We start from the raw sequence: 25,188 nt of genomic DNA, 5'->3' as shown, positions 1-25,188 counted from the left end.
GCCAGCACAGCTACCAGAGCCAAGGGCCTGGGCACAGCTTCCACATCCCAGCAGCTCCATGATTAGGCAGTGCTGGGTTAATGGGTGAGCTTTGATGATCTCACCAAGCTAATGGCTCCATGGTTCCCTGGACTGCTGCAGGAGCAGGTCAGGAGTTCTGCTGCCAAGCCTTAACCCTCCACTTCATCCCAGGAATGTTTTATTCCAGCTTCCACTGTTGCAAACTCTGCCCCTTCCCTGTGGTTGGGAAGGAACGCTGACAGGCTGCTTCAGAGAGATCAGCTCTTTTTTCTCCTCCCAGAGAGGAGATCAGCTCAGTGGATTTCCGCCCAAAAGGGTTGAGGTGTTATTAATGCTGTTGGGAATGACATTTGTAATGCTAAATCAGTTTCAGCTTGAGCCAAGGAGGCCAACTATTGTGGGCAGCACAGTGAAGAACTCACAGGAAGGATTCACGGGAGTTGTTTTTTGTTTTGTTTTGTTTTGTTTTTTTAAAAAATAAGTAAATCTGTGATAAAGCTCCTTAATGCAAAGAGCATTTTCTGGGACATCACTTTAATGACTCAACACTTCTGCCGCAATGTCACAAAGTCCCTCAATTCATCCAGCTCCTGGAGTCCAGGGAATTTCTGGCTTTTATTCAGAGACAAAAGTACTGGACCACAGCGGAAGGGAGTATAGCTGGGCAAGGGAATACAAGTCCCCCAGGAAGGCAAATTCCAAAGAGAATTTGGAAAAGAGACTCAGCAAATCACCACCCTCAGACCAGACTGAGGTTTTGGAGTCCCATCCCCACCCAGCCTGTGCCAGGCTCTCCCCATCCCAAGATCCCCCAACACAGGCACTGTAGGGCTGGGAGAGTGAAGCACTCAGGGAACAGGGACACAGGCAGGACTGGGCAGMCCTGTAGGGGCCAGGCACGGATGGTCATTCTGACCACTAGTCTGCAGACATCATGGATGGGCAGTGAGTGCTGCTCAGGGCATCCCAGGGGCTGCTGCACCGTCCAAAAGCCACCCCACGGTGAYAAATGTCAGCCAGGCCTGACGGAGCAGATGGACAGAGGCTGGGAAGCAGAGGGAGAGAAGAAAATCTGGAGCTGATTTGAAAGGCCCTGAAGTGCCTTGTTAGGAAAACACACATACAGGCACAGGCAGAGCAGCCTGCGAAGGTGGAGAGGGGAGGATGTGAGAGGAGCAACCACTCATGGCCTGCTCCTGTCACCTGTGGAATCAAAGGACAGCCAGAGTTCCCAAGGGACACCACACACCTTCATTCACATTGGATGCAGACCCAGCTGGCAGCTTTCTCAACCAGCCACATACTCCAAGCAGATAAATCCAGAAAAGGCTGGGAGCCCCTGTAACAACCCAGAGCACTCTTGCAGGGTCCCTCACCTCAGGATCCCTGACAGAATCCCTGGTGATGGCAATACCAGGCTGGTATAGTGTCTGTGCACTGCCTGTGCTCAGGGATCACCAAGGCACAGCCCTGTGTGTGCCCAGAGTGTARCCATGCCCTGGGCCACAGCACCAGAAGCTCCTGGGTCCTTTGGCTGGCTTCTTCTCACCCCCTCCATCACCTCCCTTCCTACCTCCCTCCCATCCCACCAACCTCCAACACGTGCAGAGACAGGGATGGGAGCTGGGGGCAGTGGAGATKTGGAACTGGGAGCAATGGGAGTGGATTTGGTGCCTGTGCTGGCTTCTACACCCCTCTGCTGGGCAGCCAGCACAATCGCTAAGGAATGTGGCAGCAACAACAGGAAGACGGCTGGCAGGGAAGGGAATAAAAACCAAACATGTTTTCCAAATGAAAAAGTCAGGGAAAGAAAACTACTTCATTAAAATTTCCCAGTGTGTAAGATCACCATCAGCACTGTGGTCAGACAAACTGGAGCCCATGGGGACATCCTTTGGCCCGGCTCTGCCAGGGGTACAGGATTGATCCAAGATTTTCAACTGGAGAAACGCTGAAAGAAAAATAAGYTGGGAATGCTTGTCCTGCTCTTCCAGATATTGAGTATTTAGAAGACCTGCATAGGATTCATACAAAAAAATATCACTCATCTTTTTTTATTCTCATAAAGCAGAAGAAGCTGGGGATATGGGCTTGGACACATCAGTTTTTAATCTAAACTCAGGCAGAGGTTTCCCACGTTCTTTGACATGTTTGTTGTGATTCAACCCCCACTGGCAGCTCAGCCCTGCACAGCTACTTGCTCACCCTGGTGGGACAGGAGAACCAAAAGTGAGAAAAAAAACTTCATGGGTTGAGATAAGGACAGTTTAACAGGGAAAGTTACACACACAAGTAAAGTAAACCAAGGAATTCATTCTCCACTTCCCCAGGGCAGGCTCAGCCATCCTCAGAACAGCTGGGCTCCATCATGGTAACATCACTAGCGGGCTGAGGAGCAGAACAGCCCCTCGACAACAACTAAAACATCCCTATATTATCAGGGCTATTTTAAGCACAAATCCGAAACACCGTCCCATACCAGCCACTGGGAAGAAAATGAGCTCCACCCCYGTCACAATAAGCACATTCCACCCCTTACTCCGTTCCATGCCATTTATGTCATGCTCAGGTTCCACAGTCTCCACACAATCTCATTAACCACCAGCCCCCTTCCCATCCTTTGATATAATACACAGATAACATTCCCTTAATCTTTGGACCACTGTGTAAAATGTCCATAAACTGTCCACAAATGTCCCAAGTGACCATTGAGTTATTTAGTCCATGCCTTTGGGCTCCACCTGGCACAGTGRTCACTCAGAGCAGGAGAAGTGGTGTCTGTGTGGGGAGTTCCTGGGCACCAAAGGCAGCCCAGGTCAGGGCATGGCTGCCCTGCAACTGCTTCTTGTGCAGCTCACTGGTTCGGGACATTTCTGCTGCAGTAATTCCCATAACATGCAATTAAAATCCTGGGTTACAACAATTTAAATATATTTCCATTATAATCTCCACCGTTTTAGACCTGATTATGGGGTTCAACATTGCAATGAACTCTTCCTTCCTTACCTGCRCCTGCTCCAGCTTGGATTTAATCACAGACTGCAGTCCCTTAGGTGTGTTCCTGCTCCAAATGGAGCCTTGTCCATGAGCCAGTCTCTGCAGAGATACAGACTTATCCAGAGCCACAGAGCTCTGAGGTGCACCTGTTCCAGCGTGGCCTCATCCAGGGGCCACAACACCTTCAGAGATTCACCTGCTCCAGCATAGCTTTATCCACAGCCACATTCCCTTTGGGAATGACCCTGCTCCAACATGGCCCTASTTTCATTCCTCTGTAAGTGCAATCCATTGGACATAGTCTCAGGTGCTCCAGCACAGCCTCATGCACAGCCATGGATGTTCGAGGTACACATGCTGCAGCATGGACTTATCTCACAGCATCCAATGCTCTGAGATGTCCCTGTTCCAGCATGGATTTATCCTTGGGCCACAATCCCTTTGAAAGCTTTTGCAGGATGGACATGACCACAGCCAGACACTTCCAGAGTTACCTGCTCTGGTGTGGAGTTATCAGATGCTTCGGGGTGTCCTGTTCCTTTGTGTACTCATTCCAAGTTCCAGTCCCTTTAGGAGAAAATCTACTACTGCACAGGCTCATCCCAGGTCCCAATCCCTTTAGGAGAGAGCCCCTCCTGCACAGGCTCATCCCAGGTCCCAGTCCCTTTAGGAGAGAGCCCCTCCTGCACAGGCTCATCCCAGGTCCCAGTCCCTTTGGAGCTCACCTGGAGCTCCAGCCTGGCCAGACAGCAGAGCATAGGCACAGCAGCAATGCCACATCTCCCTGGCTGTTATTCAGGTGCTCCCAAGCACAGAACAGTGAGATGATCGGCACCACAGCCAACAGGAAATGCCAAAAGCTGCCACTAACAAGCACAAGACTTCAATCCAAGCTGAGCTGAGCCCCCAGCAAGCACAGGAGCTGTCAATTAACAGCACTCACACCTATAGATTCCACCTAGCACATTCCAACCAAACCTGTCACTATCTTGGACACTTGGAGCCCCACAGCAGGCACCAAAAAGGACTGGAGTGGGCTGCTGTACACACAGCCTAAGCAAACCAAGGGATTCATTCCCCACTTTCCATGGGCAGGCAGGTGCTCAGCCATGCCCAGGACAGCTGGGCTCCATCATTAGGCAGACAACTGTCATCACTCTGAACATCCCCCCATCCCTCCTTCCTCCCTGGCTTTACATTATGGTCTGGAATGTCCCTGGAGTCAGCTGTGCTCAGCTGTCCCCGCTGTGTCCCYCCAACACCTTGTGCACTCCTCTTGTGGGCGGAGTGATGAGCAGAACAGCCCTGGCTGTGCCAGCCCTGCTCAGTAACTAAAACACCCGTGAGTGATCAGGACTGTTTCCAGCACAGACCCCAAACACAGCCCACACCAGCTTCTGTGAGGAGAATTAACCCCAGCCCAGCCCAGCCCAAAGCAGCACAATGTTATTAACCCAGCAGTGTGCCAGCTGGATCTAGATGCTCCATGTGGAGAGATCAACTGATTTTATATAAGTATACATAGGAGAAGCTGAGACGGCAGCCTTTTTATATAGTCCCCAAATTAAATAAAATGAGAAATTTGGGTTCGGAGTGCAAGTAGTGCTTTCTGTGAGCACAGAATTGATGGCTTTCCTCCTGCAGTCTTCTCAGGGGCAGGCAGAACCTCTTGCCTCCTCTACCTAGAGTAGAGAGAGAATTTTGGCTGGAGTCTTTGACCATGTGGGAGGTGCAGTAAGTCCACATAACATCACCTGGTGCCACTGGGTGGAAGAACAAACACTTTCAGAGCCCAAGGATACCCATTTCTCTCGGCATGTGTGAGCTCTAGCTGTACCAACGCCCACTCAGAGCCATGCTGGGAGCCCATGGAGGGACCATGGGGGAATGAATCCATTGGCAGAAGAGAGAGCAGGAGTCTGAGAGCCAGTATAGCCCACATACATCTGTGCTTGCTGCTGTCCTGCACTGGGCACTTCAAAGACCAAGCCCAGAGGGGACCCACAAGGCATGTGAGGACATTCTCTCACATTCTGCAGAAGAAACGGTGGAAAAAAATCCTGTCCCAGCACTGATACACAGAAATAGTCACAGCCAGTTCTGCAATTCTCTATATATGTGTCAGAGGGTCCCATTTTGATCCAAACCTAGGAGTCAGTGACTGGGATGGCTCCAAAGGAGGTGCTGAGGCAGAGCAGATGGATGAGCTGCTTAATCACTCCTGGGAGCTGGTARCATCACCCATGGCCCACCTGACTGAGAGGCAGCTTTGGTTTGTGCCACGACTGGATGCCAGTAACTTTTGGAGCCTTCATGTTRTAACAGGTCAAAAGACTTAAAATCCTTAAGAATTGCAGTTGGAGGACTAAAAATCCATAGGAATTCACCCATTTGAAGCTCAYTGATTGGCTGTGGCCTGTCTCTGTGACATCACTTCTTTTCCCCTTTGCCTTCTTCCCCCCATCCTATGGAAGAGAACATTATTCCCTGCAATGCTCCCTGATCCTCAATTTTGGAGAGAAGCCATGTGCAAGAAGAAGGGACCCTTGTAGTCAGGGCCACACACTTTCAGGTGCCACAGGGATGCCTCCTGCCTTCTGCTCTCYCTCCATTCCCCACAAACACAAGGAAGATAAAGGTGAAACACCCAGGGAAGATGGGAATGAGCCCGACAGCGAAGCACCCAATGGCCCCAGCTCCCAGGAACACCTGAACTGAGCAGGCCCATTTTGCATGTGAATCCCTCTGGTGCCAGTGCCTATGGGATTCTCACATAGGGAGTAATTTCTCACATATGGGAATAWGGGAGAAAACCTGCCCATTTTGTCTCTGGAGCAGCACCCAGGTTCAGAACTGGGTTCCCAGTCAGAAAGGTGTGATGAAGATAGGATGATGGGAGAGGGAAGTGCAGCAGGCAGCAGTCYAACCCTTGACAGCAGCCTCTTGAGACACCAGCCTTGCAACACACAACTGGTGGATAATAAACTCATGATATGCATACTTTAGACTGCTTTCATGAGCCACTCATTTATGGCCATACCTGCTGCTGGCATGGCTGGARGAAGAGCATGAGTTTTACACAGAGGAGCTGGCTGACAACAGATTACAGGAAATAATCCCAAACCAAATATTAACCCTCAACAAGACAGACAAATTACATTGGACTGACAGTAAGAGGCCTGTAGAAGGTTACCAGAGCTCTGCTTCACATTTGACAGATTATGATTAATTAGAGATTGAAACCTTTGTRCTGAGAGATCAGAGCCTTTCACCCTTAGGAGGGAAAAAGATGAATGTAATTTCTTCTTTTGACACTCCTTCCTCCTTCCACTGCAGCACAAAAACACCATGATACTCGTCTGATGTCATTTGTCTTTCTCTTCATTGCCCAGGGAAAAGGAACAAAGGTTTGAACTACAAAGCTGCAAGTTCCAGTTGTGCAGCTACAGCTGATTTGGTGGATCAAACCATAAAACTCACGTTTGAGGGGTTTATCCTGGGTCTCGGGTCGGGAACACACACCCTTTGGATGTGAGGAACACTATGGATTCAGGGCTGAACCTGCTGTGTGATCATGTGYATCAGGAACAGGACTGCCAAGCCAGAGGTGTAAAAATGACAGGGCACAACAGATAGAGGTCAGGGCAATGGCATGGGACCACTGATCCAGAAGGATGGAGAAGATAATTGGATCTTATTTGCATCTGCTTTGAGCAACCTCTACCAGCCTGCCTGGACTGTGGAAGAGGTAAGGTTCACCTCTGGTTGCTGTGTTTTACAGCCAGTTCTTGTCTTCCAGGATTTCCTRCATACCAGAAGAGAAGGAGTGAGACAGCACAGGGCTGAGGCCATCTTAATTACAGCCAAGGCTRGTCTGAGAGGTCCCTAAATTAGGGTATCACTGATTATGGGGGACAGTGAGAAAAGGCAGGGGATGTGAGAAGGAAAAATTTGCAAATGGCTTGAGGGGASGGCTGGGAGGGGACATAGCACTGAGTGAGGAGGCACCTTGAAGATTCTCGATTTCTTCTCAAGGACAGAAATGGAAAAACAAAAGAAAAGGGCAAGATCGTAATGTGAATCCTCCCTCCCTTTCCATGTGGCCTCAGCAAATCTCACTCTGCCGTCATCTTCCAAGAACCTTGAGATGTTCCACCAGAGACATCCATCACATTATCAGGGCCCTTGAAGCCTGAAAGACACAACAGCCAGTGCTGGTGTTTCAGCATCCCATGGGACATGGGACTCCTTATCCCAGGTGGTCACATCCTCTGTATACTCCACAGAGCACAYAGGGCACAGGCGCTGATACTTTGGAGAAAGAGGCTCTGGCTGTGGAGCCCCTGGCCCAGCCGTGGAGCTGCTCCAAGGGCTGCGCTGGCCCAGCCCCAGGGAGGTGCTTGTGCTGAGACCCCGCTGGATCTGCTCACACACGAGCAGCACATGCTGTTGATGGAGCAGGAACCAGGGAATTGTGTCTCCTTTTCCTATCTAGACACTCCCTGACCCAGCAAATCCATTCTGAGTGACGTTTGTCCCTTTCCTCACCCATCTCATTACAGTGTTACATTGCTGCCCTCTGGTTTGGGGATTTTTCCAACCTGACACTGCTTTTGGGARTGGGTTTGTCAGGTTTGTCATTACAGCAGAACTCCCAACTCCCTCATTTACTGTTGTTTGCTACCACCTGTTGTCCCAGGGTTGGCAGGGCCTGAGCTCAGCTCCCTGTATGCACAAAAAACAGACAGGAAGCACAGGGCCTGTGATCATTCCTTGTCTGTATGGCCCTGAGTTGAATAGGCTGGATTTCGTCCACTTCCAGGGCACAGCACAGGGATGCTCTCCCCAGAAAAGGTGCTGATGTAAACACCAGCCAAGGGCTCAGAGCTCAGAGGTTGCATGGATAGCACTTTTGCCATCAAGCAATTTGTTTTTCCCTGTTGGAACAGGAAAGAAATTCATTATACCAAGAAGCAGAGATGTTGAAATGAGCATCATCATCCATGAGAGAGCAGCTTTTATGGACTGTGAGAAAAGCACTGAAGGGCAGACATTTGCAGAAAGGCACTTCCTCAGAGCTCTGGTCCTGAAGAGCATCCACCTGCAAGGGAAACCCTTAAAAACAGGCTGAATTTTCCTACTTATCTCTGAACTTTAGTCCAGGCTTTCACCCTGCCTTCACCATGCACAGGATAGTCCAGCTGCACCTGTCTAATGGGGYTGTTTCCAGTGGGTCTTACAGGCGGCTTGGTAGGTGCCAGCACAATTTCAGGTGAATCCTTGTATCAAGGGGTTTKAAATTTGCGCCAGGGAGTTGTTTCCTGAGGAGGAGTGGAAAATAACAGAATCCAGCTACAATGGGGTGAGGAGCTTTGGGACCAGGAACTGCAAACTGCAGTTATCCCAAAGACACAAATGACTTAAACATTGGGGTTTTTTACATTTTAAGCCTTTGGTGGAACTCATTCCTTAGTTCTTGTTGTATGCCCCAATCAATGCAATGGTGTTGCTGTCCAGAGGAGAGGCTCAGAGACACTGTGRCACTTTAGTAATGAACAGTTTTCCCACTTACCAGTTTCTGAGAAAGCTCTGGTACTTCTGAGCTTGTTCTCCAACAGAACAGCTAAACATGGAAAATCCTGGTGTGAGCTACGTCCCAACACTTCCAGGAAAACTTTTATGTCAGTAGGTTCAGGGCAAGGTACAGCATCTCTCATACTGTTCCTCTCTGTGTTGGGCTATTCAGGACTAAAAAAATGCCTTTTGAATTCTCTACACAGAGCTGTATAATAGTTAAATTTACCTACAAGTCAAAATATCTCTMTATTGTAGGAAAAGAAAATACAGCAGCCAGTAAATTAGTGGCTGAACTGCATGAGTCTTCTCAAAGCAGACAGAAAACACTCCATGAACTTGTGAAATCATCCAAGTCCTGTTTACAGGTCACTTGCTGCCTGTTGCACTACAGGAATCAAGCTTTTATTAAATGAGAAAAAACAGAGACTCCATAGATTCCCCCAGTTCTGTAACTCAGACTCAGCAGTTGCTTTGTTACAGATTCACACCGGGCAAMATCCTGCAAAGAGAAGGTGGTGGTGGTGCCCTGGGCTGTCATGGAGAGGGATTTTCCAGCATGCAAGCATGAGGTGAACACGAGCTGCTTTTAAATCAGCTGGGAAAAATCCTGGAGTAGGACTGAACATGGCTTTTTCACTGTTTCAATTGTGTAGTATGCAATGTAAAAATGTTATCTTCTTTAGAATGCATATGTTTATATAAAAATATTGAATGTAACACAATATAGGTGTACTAATCAGATATACTAGATGGAATATAGAAGTATCTCAATTATACAAATCACTGTGAATAGCTTGAATGCAAAGCCCAGCAGACTGTAACAGTGCATTTATCAACATGTTGTGAGAATTTTTATCAACAGATTGGGAGAATTTTCTTAATTCAGAACATTAAGGGGAGGTCAAGACACACTCTTGGGGACTCTGGGCTGGCGTTTGCGATTCTGCCACACAGCCATGCCTGGAAAGGACTCCATAGAGCCCTTGGGCAGCCCGGGCTGTCAGGAGACTCYGATGGGGCTCGGGGGACTGACCAAGGGAACTCTGTGGCACTGACCGCAGGGGCTCTGCGGTGCTGATCCCAGAGACTTCGGGACTGACCCACAGACTCTGGGACTGGACCGCAAGGCTCTGTGGGACGGACCCGGGGGCTCTGTGGGACGGACCCGGGGGCTCTGTGGGACGGACCCGGGGGGCTCTGTGACTGACCCCGGGGGCTCGCTAAGACCAACGCCAGGGCTCTGTGAGACTGACCCCAGGAACTCTGTGAGATTGACCCGGGGGCTCTGTGGGACTGATCCCAGAGCTCCGTGCGATTCAGCCCAGCACAGAACCCGGACGCCGCACCCCCACAGCCACGCGCAGCTCCCGCGCACTCGCCAGACCCCGCCCACAGACCCCCGCAAGCGCACGCGCAACGCTCAACCACGGCCCACCCGAGCGCGCGCGGCGACGCGGTGACGTCAGCGAGGGCTCCGCCTTCCCTATAAAAGCAGCGGCGGGCGGCCGGCGCCATTGTGGTGTGCCAGGCCCGGTCGTSGGTAGTGGACTTGTAGCGCGTCCGCCCCTTGCGCCGCCAGCGCTCTCGCTCCTTCTCTCTCTCTCCTTCTCTTTCTCTGTCTCTTCCTCCCCCTTCCTCTTCCTCCTCCTCTCCTGTCTTCTCCCTTCCCTCCTCCCCCCCGCCGCGGACATGCCGCGTGTCTATATCGGCCGCCTGAGCTACCACGTTCGGGAAAAGGACATCCAGCGTTTCTTCAGCGGCTACGGCCGCCTGCTCGAGGTCGATCTCAAAAATGGGTGAGCGCCGTTCGTCGGCCGGCCCGCCCCTCCCGAGGGCCCCAGGCTAGGCCGGGCCCGTCCATGTCGCGGCCGCTGCCGCGTGGCGCCGGCGCAAGATGGCGGCCGTGGTGGGGGAGCGGAGCGGGGGGGCCGCGGCATCGTCCCGGGGCCGTGACATGGACCCGCGGCCGTGATATTGTGCCCCCGCCGCCGCCTGACCGGGCCTTTCTCCTCCGCTCAGCTACGGCTTCGTGGAGTTCGAGGACTCCCGCGACGCCGACGATGCCGTGTACGAGCTGAACGGGAAGGACCTGTGCGGGGAGCGGGTGATCGTGGAGCACGCCCGCGGCCCTCGCCGCGACAGGGACGGCTACAGCTACAGCAGCCGCAGTGAGTCCGGACCCGTCCCTCTTCGTGGGGCTCGGGGCGGCGGCGGGCAGGGCCGGGGCGGGGGGGGCATAGCTAGCGGGTCTACCCGGCGCACCGGTGGGGCTGCGGCGTTTTCCCTGGCACCAGCGGTGCGCTCGGGTATCCCGGAGCAGTTCTGGCTGCGAGATCGTTGCTTTCTAAAAAGGGTTTGGTCTGCTAATTAACGGCCCCAGTATTCTGGGAGCGTTTAGATGTGACAGCGATATTGCATCAGTAATGTTAACRTATAAAAATCGTTGTGTAACTGGGGGAGAATCGCTCAGCTGTGAACTTTCATGTGGTTGATTCAGTTGGATAGATGGGAGGGGTGGGGGGAGGTTTTGGAGCAGGAATCTATGCTAAAGGGGGGGGTATTGTAAATAATTTTATGCTCAGCTCACTCTTGTAGCTTCTTGAGCTGAGCAGTGTAGAGCTTGAACGGCCTAGTACTGTAATTAAAAGTACTAAGGTTGATTTTTCGGTGGTGTGTGGAAGTGTGGTGTTTGGGGGGTGGGTTTCTGTCTTTTTAAAAAAATCAAATGTATGTTGTTTTAAAATTGTTGCATGTTCAATTCAAACTTTTTAACAAGTCCTTGATGTTTCAATTTAAAAGTGACCAGTGGGGCTGAGGCTGTGTCCACTGAGGCTAAGATGACTGCCTTTCCTGGCCATGGCTTTTCCATACATTGTGTGACCCTTGCCCTATGACCCTTTGGCTGACCTTACCGGAAGCCATGACGACAGCAGCCTTTTGCCATTAGACGCAGGGTGATGGTGAGGATTCCAAGGGTTAGACAAAACTGGTTAAACTGAACTAGGTGACTGTTACCTTGCGTGTTTTGTGGCCAAACCACCACCAAAAACCTCATACTGTGATGTAAGTACTTAGTGTAACTAGTAAACGTTTTTGTAAATTGTAGAAATGCATGTAATCAGTTAAGTTTTATATTTTACAATGTTCTGTAAAATAAAACTTAGCAAGGTGAATCTAATAAGGAGCAGTCACTCTCTAACAGATCTTAGGAGCACAGACTTGTAGGATGCTAGTCTGTTTGATTTGCCATTAATATAGATCATGGCAAAATTGCAAAGTTTATTGGAGGCTTAGCGAAATAAAGTCCTACTCCAGTAAATATGACTGTTAAACTAACTTTTTCAGAACATTGAGTTTCCTTCATGCTAGGAGACAATCTAACTTTGTTTCTTTGTACAATCAAGGTGGGGGTGGTGGCGGATATAGCAGTCGGAGACAATCTGGACGAGATAAATACGGACCGCCCGTTCGTACAGAGTTCAGGCTGATTGTTGAGAACCTTTCCAGTCGCTGTAGTTGGCAGGATTTGAAAGTARGTATTGATGTTCTGTGTGGAGTCTGTTGTGATTATCAGGAAGCAATAGCTTCCTTTAATAGCAATGTTGATTTTGATGCARTAGAATAATGTCAAAGTGTTTGTGCACAATGAGTGCGACTTGCAGAGCCCCATGTTCTGTAACTGCCCTGTGCTCCTTGCAGGATTTCATGAGGCAGGCTGGGGAGGTGACCTATGCAGATGCTCACAAAGAGCGTACAAATGAAGGAGTGATCGAGTTCCGGTCATACTCAGACATGAAGCGTGCCCTGGACAAGCTGGATGGCACAGAGATAAATGGCAGGAAGATCAGGCTGGTGGAGGACAAGCCACGCTCCAGCCATAGGCGATCCTACTCTGGCAGCAGGTCCAGGTAACTCTGGGGACACGCTGGTCACTGCAGCAAGAATACTACACTCAGCATGGGGATGGGCATCCTACCTGCAGCAGTTACCTTCAGCTGATGGTTTAGGAAYAGGAGGAGCCTCAGAGTGTAGGAGGAATGATTTTACATCATACAGCAAAGCCAGGTTGGAGCAGTTTTTTCATGTGTGAAACCTCAGATTCACTTTAATTTACTGACAGTGTATTGTACCCACCCTGGTGGGGCTGCTCTTGCTCTTGAGAAGTTCTGTAGCAACTTTTCTTTGTGAGATTATGCTACTAGATAGCATAATGTATTAGATGTCTTCAGGAAGAGATTCTTTCCTGTGAGGGTGGGTTTCCCAGAGAAGCTGTGGCTGCCCTATCCCTGGAATAGTTCAAGGCCAGGTTCGACAGAGCTTGGAGCAACCTGGGATAGTGGAAGGTGTCCCTGCTCATGGCAGGGGTGTGTAATAAGGTGATCTTTAGGAGATTCCTTCCATTCTCTACTTGATGTTGCAGGGTACACCAGACAAAGGAAAAAGGTTTTCAGTTACATTTTCAATGGTTGCAGGTCACGGTCCAGGAGACGGTCTAGAAGCAGAAGTCGSAGAAGTCGGAGCAGCCGCAGCAGATCCCGTAGTGTCTCCAAAAGCCGTTCCCGGTAAGTGCCCCAGAGTTAAGGCTGCCAGTGCAGGAACCCCCTCACTGACAGCTGTTTACAGCTGCTGGAAGTGCACTGCAGGCCATGGAGAATAAATTGTGTCTCTCTCTTTGGAAGATCTAAATCCAGGTCACGAAGCAAAGACCGCTCCCGTTCCAGATCCAAAAGCAGGAAATCCAGATCAAAGAGCAAATCGAAACCCAAGTCTGACAGGGGTTCACGCTCACACAGCAGATCCAAGGAGAAGTCTGAGAAGTCCCGGTCCAGATCCAGGTCCAGGTCTCGATCTCCCAAAGAAAATGGTAAAGGCGATGCTAAGTCTAAGTCCAGGTCCAGGAGCAGATCTCGCTCCAACTCTCCACAGCAGCAGCCATCTGCCAAGGCTCGCTCCGAGTCACCACCCAAAAGAGCTGCATCCAGGTCTCGCTCCAGGTCCCGCTCAAAGTCCCGCTCACGATCAAGATCCAGTTCAAGAGATTAGGACTAGAACTCTCCTCTCACCTTGCACACTATTATGGAACATTTTCCTACCTATCAGGCCATTAGTGTTATGTTAGTACTTCAGAAGTTGGTTTTTTCTCTTGCAGGAGTGAATGGCCTAAGAACTAAGTCATGAAGACATAAAGGCTTAATTTGTATCCCAAATTTGACAATACGAGGTGGGATGGTGGTACAAAGCAGGAAGAAGTCCCCCTTTTGTAGAAATTGAGCTGAAAGTTTGATTTTACAGCATTTCTGCAGGAGTAACTTAACTACTCTCAAAATGCAAAGTGGTTTTTATATTAAAAATAAACTGAATATAAACAGGCTTAAATCTGGGCTTTTTTGAAAGTATCCTTTTTTCCTGTTCTTTTCACTGCATTAGAGCTGTTGGTGTCWTTAGCTTCATAGGTTTCAGCTTGCTGCCAAAGGCAGGATTCCCTTGCTGGGCAGGTCACGCRATCTTAATTTTGGAAGCAGGCTGCAAACTATAAATCAGTAACAGTACTAGAAAGATTTTTGACGAGCAATAAACATAAGTTGGAGGACTTGTTGTTGTACTTTAACTTGCCAAAAGAACATTCCTCCCATACTGAGACTGTATTAAAGGTAACAAACCTGTATGCTACAGTATTGCTGAAAAGTTCTTCGTTCCAGACCTGAACGATTAAAAGCTTGCTGACGTTTCTTGCTTGAATCTCAAGTGTCACTGCTGTCAGACACAAAGGTGTCTCTTGGCTGTGGTCCAAGTCACAAGTATGTTGTATGGTTTGTCAGCCTCTGAATCCCCATTGGATATGAATCCCCAGGTAAAGAAACCTGATTTCCTTCCCCTTTGACTCACRTTAACATTTTGCTTCAGACTAGGAGAACTATAATCCTCTTGTGTGTAGGTCCAAACTTTATTGGAAATGTAATCTCTTGGAGCTAGAGTTCTAGTTTTAACAAAGGCTTTGCTAAACCACAGTTGCCAATTCACTTAAATTGTGGAATAGGACTTGTCCCAAAAATTCCCCTTTATAGTTAAATTGATTTTTGTAACATGCAATAGCAAACATTAGAACTGCCTTGTACTCTTTATACAACGTGTAGTTTGACTTGTATAAAATTAAATTCGTGACTCAAACTCTTGTGTTCATTGCAGTGAAATGGGATTTTTGCTCTGCCTTATGCTGGGGAAATSACAACTTACCTTGCTTTTATGGAGAAACTCCTTTGGGTTAGCGAGACTTGGTAGCTCTTGAAAGGCTCTTGGTATGCTTKAGACCAGCACAAGCTTGCTGTGTCCCAGTTTGTCACCTTGTCCTTTCTGCAGGTGTGGCTGGATATGGCAGCTGTGCCTCTGGTCCCAAGTCACACACCTGCCCAGAGCAATTGGGTCAGCATGGGGTACACATGAAATGTGACTTGATGCCARTTTGTCTTTCCTGGAATTTCTTTATGCTATAAAATCTTGAAATTCAGCTTTAATCATTTCCTGATCATGTCTGAAAAGCTGCACGTTGCTTGTTGTTGGTGAGTATCTGTGCTTGTGGCAGAGGGGATCCTGGTGGGAGTGGTCAATTCTGAGCTCACCTTCCTGGAACCTGAACTGGAGTTCAGTTCCCTGCCTGGTGTTGCCATAAGATCAGGTTATCAGTCTGGTGCTGCAGTGTTACCTGCACCCAACCCTGGTGGTCATTTGTGATAAGTTTTTGGGTTAAATTGGAACTGTTTGATGAGGGTGGTGTATTTTAGCACTGAGTAGAAAAATGGTGTTGCAGTGTTGATTGCAGGATCTCAGCAGGGGAGTATTAGGAGCTTCCTACAGAATTCAGACGGGGTACGAACAGTTTAGTTCGGGTGTACAGCCTAAGGTATACTTGAGGATGTATTTACTTAAACTTGAGTTAAGCTGCCTTGGTTATGCTTCTGATCATGGAATAGGTCAGACTTCAGAGAGAACTGCTCCTCTGTAAAACAGCTTCTGAGAGAGCTCCTCTAGTAAAATAYACGTCACAATCCTCAAAAGGAGGATTGAGCTTGGAGCTCAGCAGGTAAAAAYGTAYGTGTGTGTATTTCCTGTATGTGTCTATGTGCTAAGATGTTGACTATTACTTTTTGTAGATACAACCCTTCTTAYAACAAACTGACCCTAATACCAGCCCAACGATGTCTTGGCCACTCCCAAGGCCGTGGGTATCCAGCCTTCAGCAGCGTGGAATGAGGGTTTTTAACCAGCTRCACTCAGCTTTTTGAAGCTGATTGCTGTGATAGTGGTAATGTTTTTCATCTTCATGAATTGCAGGGAGGGACTGGATCGTATTTAACCAGCTTACCTGAACCTCCTTTAAATATCAAGATTTCTTTCTGKGTTACTGGAGCTCCGTTCCTTGTCTCCTTTGGCTGCTGCCTTTTACTGTGGAAGGGAGGGATTCCTTGGCATGACTCATCCTTCTGGATGKGTTTCCTCTGGAAAGCTAGAAGGATTTCGGTGGTGCCAGATCCTGAGCCAAGCAGTGAAGTGCACAGCTTGTGATGCTGCTGTAAGGAAGGAGCCAGCAAAACAAAGGCTTTTGGTGTTCCAGCTCTGTCAGCAGCACTTTGTAGGAGTGGAACACTGAGGCTGGTGTGTGTTTGTGATCACAAGTGTGATTATTCCTGGGATCTCTTCTGGGTGTAATAAAAGGGGTTGGGATAAATCTTCATACAAAGGTGAAAGGCTGCRGGACCTATGTGCTTGGCTGCGTTTTGTACCATGTGCTTAGCTTTGCCTGCAGCAGCCCTAGCTTGATGGCAAAACCACCTGGCATTGTCATAACTCAGTTTTTAACCTGACCCTGGAGACAACTTTTTGGGGATGTGCTTTAGTATTGGGCTGCCTGACTTTTTTTTTTTTTTTTTTTTTTTTTTTTTTTTAATTGGTATAATAATATAAATTTGTCTTTAAAAAAACAAAAAGAGAAACCTGCCTTTTCATTAAATGTGGGGGTGCAGGATTGACGTGTTTCTGTAGCAAAGTATGAAGAAGAAATCAACACTACCATTAAAAGTGAAACTTAGAATCTGGGACTGTATTTGCAGTCTGGTCCTGGCCTTTTCCCAAATGTAAAAAAACATCCCTTCATGTATTTTAGTTTTTGACATAAATGCAAATTTCATCCTTAAATCATAGAATCCCAGACTAGTTTAGGTTGGAGGGACATTAAACCCCATCCTATCCCACCCCCTGCCATGGGCAGAGACTTTCCACTGTCCCAGGCTGCTCCAAGCCCTGTCCAGCCAGGCCTTGGACACTTCCAGGGATGGGACAACCACAACCTCTATTTGATTCCTTTTTACTTGATTCTACATCAGGAAGAATTGTGTCGCTGTAAGGAAGAGCATAACTTCTGTGTCTAATGTACAAAATAAGTCTCTCACCTTGCAACAGCACTGCTTGGAGCAGAGCTCAGTAGGTAGGTTATGCTCCTCCGAGTAGGTTATGCTCCTTTTTCCTGATACAGCATTTCTGTGTCTTCATTCTGTAATTTCAGACTGTTTACAACTGAGAGATGACTGTCCCAGTCCTGATTGTGACYGCCTTTAGATGAGCAATGAGAAGGGGCATTTAAAACAGGATTCTTCGATTTCTTAYCCACACTTGGAATAACATGGAATGATTTCCAATTCTTACTGAAGTCTAGTTTTGGTTGGCACTGTAACATCCACAGAGCAATTTTTTACATCAAAAAGCAAAAGCTGGGAAAGCAGGAACTTGGCTGAGGAGCCTGGAAATCCCAATAAATAGYTGAGCTGCTGGGAATGTCTTTGACAGATGATGCAAACTGTGGGATCGTTTGAAAGATGCATCATTTGGATGTGGTTGGGGTAAAGTTCCTGCAACCCCCTCGCAGCTATTTGCTGTGTCCTGACTTTGTCAGGGTTGTTCAAAGTGAACATGAATGTGTTACTTTAAAAGGTAAGAAGCACAACTAATACAAATCTTGCATTGTGTTATGGCAGCAGTTCAGGAATTTTATGCATGTGTCCTTAAAATTATTATGGTTGCTTTTACACCGTGATCAGCCCTTTCCCCCTTCCCCCACCCCCTTCCCCCCCTTTTTTTTGTGGTTAAGTAAAAAGGATTAAATAGCTGCATATGCATCGTAACTCTTAACTCTCACAGCTCCCTCACACATTGTTATTTTGCTAAATGTGTATGTAGGTGTCAGAGGGGAAGTTTCAGCTGTTTCATAATCCAGTAAAAATTTGCAATAAACAAACTGCTCTGAAGTGGCTCATAAACTTCCACCCTTTCAGCAACATCTGTCATTACGAGGCTGGRTTGGAAGCACAGAGGTGTGTTCCTGTGAGAGAAGGAAAGGCACAGCAGTTGGTATGATCCACACCACCGAGAAAGTGCTGAGCGCAGGGAGATGTCTGCAGCTAATGCAGGACTCAGGGTGTAGTTCACACCASCTGGTACTAGCACTCAGGTTTGGGCATGATTCTGGGTGATCCTCTGACTCAAGGGCAACATCCTCACCTAATTCTCAGAAAGTGACTTTTGCAAGRTTGTCTAATTTAGGCTATGTTAAATGCTTTTTTTTTTTTTCATTTTAGAAGCAGAAGCTTAAGTCTTGCTCCAGTGTTTTTCCTATGGGTAAGGACTGAGTGCAGTGATTTCAGTCCAAAATACCAAAAACAGTGGAGGGAAAGCTGCAGGTGACACCAGGGTTGGAGGTGACAGCCTGTGCTGTCACGTAGATGGAGGTGGGGGGCGGGGGTGGGGGTGGGGTGTAGATTTATTACTGGTGTGTGCAGCTCCTGGAACAGGATTGTCCTGTAAATGGGAGTAAGAAGTTGGTGCTGTTAAACCAGCAGCTGGTCCCTGGATCACAGCTCCTGGGCTGGTGTGACCACAGTGCACGGCTGCACTCAGGTGAGCTGCCAGGAGCAGAGCAATGTTCCCCTCAGAATGGGATAAAGTGCAAAATGCTTCCCCGTGCACAGCTCTAGTGCTCCTTGTTCTGCTCAGCATCAACATGAGAACAACACAGGAGAATTGTGATCACAGTGGGATGCTGTTCAGTTCAGGTGCTACAGCAGCTCCTGTTCTGCTCAGCTCTGATACAAGCATGGAGTAAGTGCTGACAGCAACTGGGCATGCACAAGGAAAGTATTTTCTGAAAGAGCCTCTCCACTCACTGTGTCTGGGTCTGTTGACAATTAAAACCCATTGCTCTGTGACACTGAATATGTAATCCACCCCTTGCCACCATTCAGGTGTCTCCTGCGTCCGTGTGGAAACTCAGACCAGAATTGTTTTGTAGTTCTCCACGCACAACATCCCCCTGGAAAGTGTGAAACTGAGGCACCATATTCAGTGACCTTCCCAGAGGGAATAAAAGCTGTGGATGGCAGCGGCTTCCTGTTGCTTCCTGTTTTATGAGGTCTCKCTCAGGCTTTTGGGACATGGCTGTGGGTGAGGGCAGCAGTGACAGGCATATCATGTGTGGATGCTGCCATCCCATGAATAGCAGGATGTGTGGGGATGAATCCAGCCAAACGAGTCCCAGAGCAGCACAGTCCTGCACACATTGGGTCTCTTGGGACTAAKGACACAGCAGAGTTGAATAATCCATRTCAGAATAAAAYAGAATCATTACGAAGAGCTAAGTTTAAATAAACAAAAGATCACAGTATCACAGAACAGCTCAAGCTGGAAGGGAACCATAAGGATCATTGAGTCCAGCTCCCTGCTTCTGGCAGGACCACTTAAACCTAAACCACAGRACTGAATGTTGTYCAGACACTCCCTAACCTGATGCTGTGACCGCTTCCCTGGGGAGCCTGTTCCAGGCACTGAGCAGCCTCTGGCTGGGGAATCTTTTCCCATAGTCCCACCTGAACTTCCCCTGAGGCAGCTTCATTCCATCCCCTCCCAGAGGGGGGAGATCAGTGGCTGCCCCCCAGGAGGAAGGTGCAGCCAGCAATGGGGTCACCCTTCAGCCTTCTCTCCTCCCAGCTGAACAGGCCCAGTGGCTTCAGCTGCTTCTCCCAACCTTTCACCATCCTGGTCTCCTCCTCTGGACACTGTCCAGCTCTCGGATGTCCTTTGTGTGCTGAGGGGCCCAAACTATCCCCAGGACTAGAGGCGAGGCTGCCCCAATGTAGAGCAGAGCAGGACAGTCACCCCCTGATGCCCCAAGAACAGGGCTGGCCCTTGGGGCTGCCAGGGCACTGCTGGCTCCTGTTCCACTTGCCCTCAGCTCTAACCCCCAAGCCCCTTCYCCAGRCCARCTCTCCAGCCCCCAAGGTACAAGTTCAGATCCTTTGCACCGAGGTCACAGAAATGGAAGCTGAGGCACAGGGAAATGGGCAGGTGTCAGATCAGCTTGAGGACTCGCTGGGAAGCCAGGGCTGTTTCCTCTTTTTTTGTCCAATGTAGCTGTTTCCCAGGAATTCATCATTCCAAATTCATCATTGTGTTTTAACAGAAAGCACAGCCAGGAGCAAGGTGCCGATGGGAGAAGCAGAATGCCAGGTTGCTTTTCAAGAGACTGAGCTTCACTCTGCTCTCAACTCAAATCTGTTTGACCTTCCCTCTTCAGCAAAAAAGGATTGATATGGGAAGATCTTTTTCTACACTGTGTCACTGGAGTTTTATTTTAAAATGGGGAAGAAGATAGTAGCAGCAAAGGAAATATGATGCTGCTTCCCTCCTGATTGACARGATCTATTGCTTTATCAGCACCTGTGGCTTAATAGTTTTAATGCATTAAAAACTTTGGAGTACAAAACACAAGGTGACAAAACTCAARGAACTTGTAGATACACTAAAACTACAAGGTTGTTCCTAAAATCACCCAAGTGAACAAGAATACTCTGTGYCCTGGGTTCAGTGCAGCCAGAGCTGGGTGCCAGGGTGAGCAGGCAGTCACCTCCTCTCAGCCCATCCAAAACATATCGAGAGCTCGTCTCTGCAGCTTTTTGTACATTTGGCCCTTGTGCTTCCAGCCTTGGTTCCATCCACTCCTGCTTTCTRCAGGTAAGTGGGACAGACCTTGTGTAAGTGTCTGAAGAAGAAGACACTTTTTGTGTGGCCATAGAATACTGCAGGGTGGGCAGGTGAGCAGCCCTGGGTTTGACCAGAGGCCTTTGGTCTCTGCAGTGTGTCCATCCTGCATTTCCACTGCAGAACCCATTCGAGTGATCCATTCACTTCCTTGGGATCTTGGGGATGTCACATTAACTTCTGTGGTTCCTCTTGGGCCTGTGGTTGGAGGGGACCCTGGTGTGGTGCCGATGCCAGACCAGGCTTGAGGAACTTGTTTGGTTTCCAGGGCTTTTTAGCTACTGTAGAGGGCACATCCTGATTAATGYTGTGAGATTCCTCCCAGAGGGGTGTTTGGTTAATCACACAGTGTTAGAATGGTTTGAGTTGGGAGGGACCTTAAAGGATAACCCAGTGCCACCCCCTGCCATGGGCAGGGACAYCTTTCACTGTTCCAGGCTGCTCCAAGCCCRGTCMAGCCTGGCCTTGGAAATTTCCAGGGACGCAGGGGCAGCCACAGCTTCTCTGGGCACCCTGTGCCAGGGCCTCACCATCCTCACAGGGAAAAAATTTTCCCCAAWATCTCATCTAACCCYGTCCTCTGGCAGAGCAGGAAGCCATTCCCTGTGTCCTGTCCCTCCATCCCTTGTCCCAAGTCCCTCTCCAGCTCTCTTGGGGCCTCTTTAGGCACTGGAAGGGGCTCTGGGGTCTCCCTGGATCCTTCTCTTCTCCAGGTGAGCACCCCCAGCTTTCCGCCTGGCTGCGGAGCCGAGGGGCTTCAGCCCATCTCTGATGCCCGCGCCGTAGCGGAGCAGCACCGGGTGGCTCCGCGCCCCTCGTCCCGCTAAGCCTGGCCCCGCGGTCCGCCCATGCCCAGCTGGCGCGGGGGKCTCCCGGGGTTGCTATGACGACGCCCCCCTCTCCCGCATCCCTCCGAAAAGCTGCGGCGGGGCTGAGCGCGGCCCTGCGGATGCGGCCCCGCGCGTTTCCACGGCGACGGCGCGGCTGAGCCGCCCCCTCCCCGCGCTCCCCGCGCACACTCGGACCGGCCCCGCGCCCCTCCCGCTCCGCGCCCCCCGCACCCCGGGCCGGGCCGGGCCGGGCAGCGCCGCCGGGGCTCGGAGCATCGCCCGGCCGGGGGCAGGTAAGGAGCGTGGCCGGGCGGCGCCGATCCGGGCTCGCCGCGTCCCCGCCCCCGCCCGGCATCGCCGCATCCCGGCTCCCGCACGGGCGAGGCCCCGGGAAAGCGCCCCCATCCCCCGTGCCCGCCGCGGGGCCGCGGCCGCGGTGGAGCTTTGCGGAGGGACCGGGGCTGCCCCGCGGGGGCGGCGGGGCCGGGACGGCGGCAGCAGCTCTCTGGCTCTGCCCAGGCCCGTCTCCGCCCTCACGGCCCGGGCCGGGCTCACGTCCCGCCGGCGCTGCGAGCTGCGAGGCGCTGCCCAGCCCCGGCCGCGGTGACTCCGCTGCCCCGGCTGCCCCAAGGAGTCTCTCCGGGACGCGCGGAGGTCGGGAGCGCCTTGCGCGGTGGACGCGTGGCCGTGTTTCTTCAAGTGTTTCTCAAACACTGGGTGAGCAGGTGCTGTCCCGGAGCCTGCAGTGACACCACTGCAGCCCTGGAGAGGGCCCTGCAGCGTGGACAGCTTTGGTCCAGCCTAGCAGCGCACAGACAAACAGCCCAGGCTGTGGACAGGGCGCTCCACATAGTCCAGGACAGGTTCTGCATTTATTTCTTTACTAGTTATAAAAGAAGATAAACCACTGGACAGTTGGAAATATTTTGGGGTCAGGTGTCCATTCTGTTTAGTTGTTTCTGGCCGCTTGTAAGTGTGGAAAAATATCTGAACTGTGCAGGTGTGGATGGTGCAGCAGGGCTGGTGCTCTCAGGGGKCAGTGGCACGTGGGTGTGGTTGAACCCGTTGTGCTCCTCAGGAGTGCCCAGGCTTCAGGCTGCCTGCTGGATGGTTCAGCTTGGGTGGTGTTTCCTTGAACCCTTTGGGGTGGCACATGGTCACTGCTCATTCTCCCCACTTGTGGGGCTGAGCAGACCCACATGCCTAAAAGCTGGTCCTGGTGGCAGTGACATTCCCAGGTACAGCAGGTGACACTCAGCCTGAGTGTCTGCTTTGTCAGCTATGTCTGAACCTAGAACTGAAGGCAGCTTGCTGCTTGTATTGCCCTTTTCCCTCTGATCTCCATTTTCACAGAATCTGTTGGCTGTTTTGAGATGTGCGACATGAGCAGCCAGTTAGAGCACAGAAGGGCATTTCATCTGGTTTTGAGATGTTGATAAATATCGTGGCTCTCTCCAAACCTCACCATGCTGCACTAGAACCCAGGAGCAGGTCTTTGTGGCCCCTGGTTTGTTCCAGAGGAGGCATTTGCTCCTGGCTTTGGAGCAGCAGTCCGATTAGATGCGAAGAGGTGTGTGATTGTCTTTCTCCACTGGGCCACCTRCCTGTGCCGAGGGTGTTCCTGAGTGCTCCTGGCTGCATACAAAGCAAATATTTTCTGCAGTGCCATTTGTCTCCTGAGCATCTGCCCTGGGCAATGCCAGAATACAGGGGAACATCCAAGGGAGCAGCTCTCAGCCCAGCAGGTCTCTGCAGTGCTCTGGGGTGCCACTTGCAGTTTTAGCATAATCCCAGCTGGTGCTCTTTTTTAAGGCTCAATTTTGCCACTGGAGGTAATTAATAATCCATACCTCAGCTGATGGCAAGGATGGGGAAGTTCTATGTTACGGCTGAAGAAATTGCTGAAAAAAAAGATTTACAGAATCTCARGCTGAGTGAGGTTGGAGGCACCTCTGGRKSTCACYTTGGCCAGCYCCCYGCTCCATCAGGGCCATCCAGAGCCCAGCATGTGTCCYGGTGGCTTTKGAGTCCCTCCAGCRATGGAMACTCCACYGCCTCCCTGGGCACCTGCACCAGTGCTCRGCCACCCTCACAGTGCACAAGTGTCTCCTGAGCTCRGAGGGCCSCTCCKGTGTGTCAATTTGTGCTCTTGGGGCCTGGGATTGTCCCTGGGCACTGCTGAGCAGAGCCTGGCCCTGTCCCCTCTGCACCCTCCCCCYRRGGTATTTATCCACAGGGATGAGATGYCCTGAGCCTGCTCTSCTCCAGGCTGGGCAGYGCCARCTSTCTCAGCCTCTCCTCATGRCAGAGATGCTCCAGTCCCTCCATCACCTTCMTGGCCCTGTGCTGGACTCTCTCCAGTCTGTCCCTGTCTCCTGGATGGGCAGCCCAGCTCTGGGYCCAGCACTCCAGGGCTGGCCTCACTGGTGTGGASCAGAGGGGAAGGGTCCCCTCYGTCCCCYGGCWGGGWCACAGCTCCCAGTGCAGCCCAGGACACTGCTCTCCATTGCTGCAGGAGCACATTACTGGCKCAYGGGCATCCTGGTGTGCAGCAGCACCTTTTCTCCCAGGTGGGTGGCCCCCAGCAGATACCAGTGCAGGCTTCAGGAATTTTTAAAATTCCAAGAAGCCACAAAGGCARTACCCATTAGTATTGTTTTAATTAGATTACTTTAAGCCAATTTTGTGGTGAACAAAAACATCTTTTGAGCAGATCGTGCTTTATGGAGCACTGTCAGGGCTGTGCAGTGGCTCCGTGCCAGCAGCTGCTTTCCCCTGTGCTCCTCTGTGGCCTGTTCCATGCAGCACATCCCTTCCCTTCCCCAGGAGCCRCTCATTCCCTGGCTCTGCTGTGGTTTGGTGAGAGGGTGTGCATGAGGCTGTGGCAGGGCTCTGTGTAGAGCAGCTCCAGAGATACTCTGCAAGCCCCGGGGTCGCCGCTCCAGAGCGTGGCTGTGCCAACCCCCAGCTATCCCTGTTTGATGAGCTAAAGCTCTGTGAGCAGCCAGGTCAGTGATCCTGGTTGCCTGAAAATGTGCATTTTGTGGCTGTGTGCACAGGCTGGTGTCCCCAGATCTCTCAGTGCCTGTGCTCTGTGCTGATGCCCTCACCTGCTGAGCAAGGGGCTGTGCATGGACCTGTTCTTCTGTGCTGGTGCTTTGCTTCCTGAGCCTGAAGGTTTGTCTCTGACAGAGACCACTGCCCAGAGAAACTGATGCTTCTGTCAGAGCTGGTTGGAATGGGCTGGCAGGGTCTGACTGCAGACAGACTCTGTATGCACAGCCCTACCCTCACATGGAGCACAGGATTCCAGCAGCAGAGCAGRAGGGAGCAGAGCACCTTCAGAGGAGACCTGTCTTGAGGAATTCYACCCTGCAGCCAACACCTTGTAGTTTTCTCTTGAGGGACTACGTGTGTGTGTGGCCAGTGTTCCTTAGGGTGGCTTTCCTTAGGGTGGCATTCCTCCTTCCTGGCTTTTCCAGCCACGCATCCTTGGCTGTCCCTCAGCAGAAGGCAGAACCAAGGAGTGGATGTGAGGAGTCCTTGTCCCCTCCTGGGGAGTGGGGCTCACCTTCACCCTCTGTAAGATGTGGAGTTACACCCAATGCCAGGAAAAATGGAGGACTCAGGGCCTCGCTGTTAAGGCCAAAACAGCTCCACAGCTGCTCTTTTAAAATCTGGC

General features: G+C 50.6%; 1 protein-coding gene across 1 annotated transcript; it reads left to right on the top strand.

Annotated features, from left to right (window-relative positions):
• Positions 1-10,091: 10,091 nt before the first annotated feature.
• Positions 10,092-14,789, top strand: SRSF6 (serine and arginine rich splicing factor 6). The gene is made up of 6 exons (XM_057376666.1): positions 10,092-10,391; positions 10,615-10,763; positions 12,000-12,127; positions 12,295-12,503; positions 13,068-13,157; positions 13,275-14,789. Exons 1-6 carry the CDS (start codon positions 10,285-10,287, stop codon positions 13,636-13,638), a joined length of 1,047 nt encoding a protein of 348 aa, XP_057232649.1. The 5' UTR covers positions 10,092-10,284; the 3' UTR covers positions 13,639-14,789.
• The last annotated feature ends 10,399 nt before the right edge of the window (positions 14,790-25,188 follow it).

Source organism: Malurus melanocephalus, unplaced genomic scaffold, assembly GCF_030028575.1.
Source record: "Malurus melanocephalus ecotype Western Australia unplaced genomic scaffold, MMel_1.1 scaffold_287, whole genome shotgun sequence".
NCBI classification, from domain to species: Eukaryota; Metazoa; Chordata; class Aves; order Passeriformes; family Maluridae; genus Malurus; species Malurus melanocephalus.
Note: the sequence above shows the minus strand (reverse complement) of the source record. Positions and strands in the feature narration are given on the sequence as shown.